The 2,159-nt window shown below is 56.3% G+C and overlaps 1 protein-coding gene across 1 annotated transcript in view; it reads left to right on the forward strand.

Moving 5' to 3' along the window:
* Window positions 1-690: 690 nt before the first annotated feature.
* Window positions 691-2,159, forward strand: part of Arl8b (ADP ribosylation factor like GTPase 8B) — a 46,764-nt gene continuing 45,295 nt past the window's right edge. The window contains exon 1 of the mRNA XM_008854578.2: window positions 691-994. Within this exon, the coding sequence (XP_008852800.2) occupies window positions 710-994 (285 nt within the window). The 5' untranslated portion in view covers window positions 691-709. The remainder of the gene's footprint in view (window positions 995-2,159) is intronic.

Raw genomic sequence — 2,159 nt, forward strand, 5'->3', positions numbered from 1 at the left:
GGTGAGCATACCCACAGCTAATCCAGAAATCTCTGTGTGTGTGTGTGTGTGTGTGTGTTTGTGTGTGTGGTGTGTTTTGGCTGTTGTTATGTTTTTAGACAGGCTCTCATGAAGCCCAGAATGATCTCCAGCTTTTTGTGTAGTCAAGAATAACTTTGAAAGTATGAGCCTTTTCTCTCGATCTCCCAAGTGCTGAGTTACAGGTGAGCATCACCCCTATTCTGGAGATGGAACCCAGGACCTCATGCATGCTAGATAAGCACCCTATCAACTGAGCTGTCAATAAGCCTTTATAGAAAAATTGAATCAGTAAGTGAATGAAGACTAATCACTTTGCTGTTACCTGTTTGAGACAGGATCTCAGGTACCCCAGGCTGGCCTGGAACTCACTTCAAGGATGGCCTTGAATTTTTGGTTCTCCTGTCCCCACCTCTCAAGTGCTGAAATTACAGGCATGCATCTGGCAGAGAAAAGGGAATGCATGAACGAGTGAGTGAATGAATGAATGGCGAATGAACCCAGGGTGGAGGAGAGAAGGCATACCACAGGGATCCGGAACACAAGCCTGCTGGAAGATGCACTGCGCAGAAGCATCACCAGGTGGCGCTGTGGGTGGCGGGCGCTGCGGGCGAGGCGGGCGGTGCCGCTCTTGCCGTGGGCGTCTGCGGCTGCGCGGGGCGGGCGTGGGGGGGAGGGTAGGGCGAGTCATATGACCCGCTGGGCTTCCTGGCTCCGGCCGTCGCCGCCGCCCGCCCGTGTCAGCCCTTGTCGCGCCGGGGGCCCCCGAGCAGCCGTTGGCGGGTTCGGGGCCGAGGCCGTCTCCGCCGCTGTCCGTCCGCGCCCGCGTCCCTGCGCGCTGCCCGCCGTCACCATGCTGGCGCTCATCTCCCGCCTGCTGGACTGGTTCCGCTCGCTCTTCTGGAAGGAGGAGATGGAGCTGACGCTCGTGGGGCTGCAGTACTCGGGCAAGACCACCTTCGTCAATGTCATCGCGGTGAGCACCCGCCGCCCCGGGGCTCCTCAGCGGCCCGGCGTGTCTCCGGACCCGGGTTGGGCCGGACCCTGCGGGCTGCACCCGGCCTGTCACTCCCCGAGGCCCGGGCCATGCCCCCTGCATGTGTCCGCCACTGTCAGCCCTGCAGCCCGAGGGGCGATTTTCTGGGGCCCTTAGGAGGGGGCTGTCCCTTCAACGCGGCCTGGGAAGGTGCTAAACCGAGCCCGTCTCAGGTTGGGAGTGTGGGGGACGGCTAAAGGGTTAATTAACCCCCAGCCTACCCCGAAGGGTGGCTCTTGGCGGGTTTGGCCTTCCTGAGGACGCCTGCATGGGGAGCGACTCTGAAATTGCCGCTTGGGACGAAGGAGCCCCATTGTGGGAGCAAGAGACCCGCGTGGGCGCCTCTCTGAATGCCGTGGGAGGCTCGGCGCCTCTAATGAACTTAGTTCTTCTCGCTCGTCCTCCGAGGGTCTAGCCTAGCTCAGCCGGGGCAGACGGTTCAGTTCCTGGTATTTATTATGCAAGGAGTCAGGGCGGAGAAGGAAACTGTTTGGATGGGAGCATTAACTTAGGCCAAGTGTCCGGGAGGGAAATCACTATGAGAACTTAGATGTTAACGTGGTGTTTATTTGGCACCGCTTAAGGAGGAGAGGAGGAGGGTTGTTGAGTTTTGATTTTTTTGATTGGTCGGAAAAGGAATGGGAGTGAATGATAGCTTGTCAAATCTTCATTTAGAGCCCGGGAGTTATTGGGACTTGGTCTCAGGATTCGTGCTTACCTGGGTCGAGCTTTACAATTGTCAGGCGAAGTGCCAGCAGCTCTTGCACCTTTTACAGGATTGTTGGCCCTTTAACAGGAGAGGAGCTGTCCGACTGGTTTGGTTACAGGGATGATTCAAACGCTCTGCCACGGGAGACGGGAGACGCTGGGTAGCTTGTGACTCAGTCCTTGTAGTAATAGAGCAACGGGTGAGTGAGCAAGGTATGGAGACAAAAGAAAAGAGCAGGAATCCAAATCTTTTTTGAAAAGGGTTGCATATAAGTTTAAAGAATATTTGTTCCGTGTTGGGCTTTGAACCCCCCCCCCCCTTTTAAAGGCCCAGACCGGGTGACGAGCGGTGGAACTACATGGTTTCAACACAGAAAAGAGAAAAAACCAACATATT

Source organism: Nannospalax galili, unplaced genomic scaffold (genome assembly GCF_000622305.1).
Source record: "Nannospalax galili isolate Female #2095 unplaced genomic scaffold, S.galili_v1.0 scaffold846, whole genome shotgun sequence".
NCBI lineage: Eukaryota > Metazoa > Chordata > Mammalia > Rodentia > Spalacidae > Nannospalax > Nannospalax galili.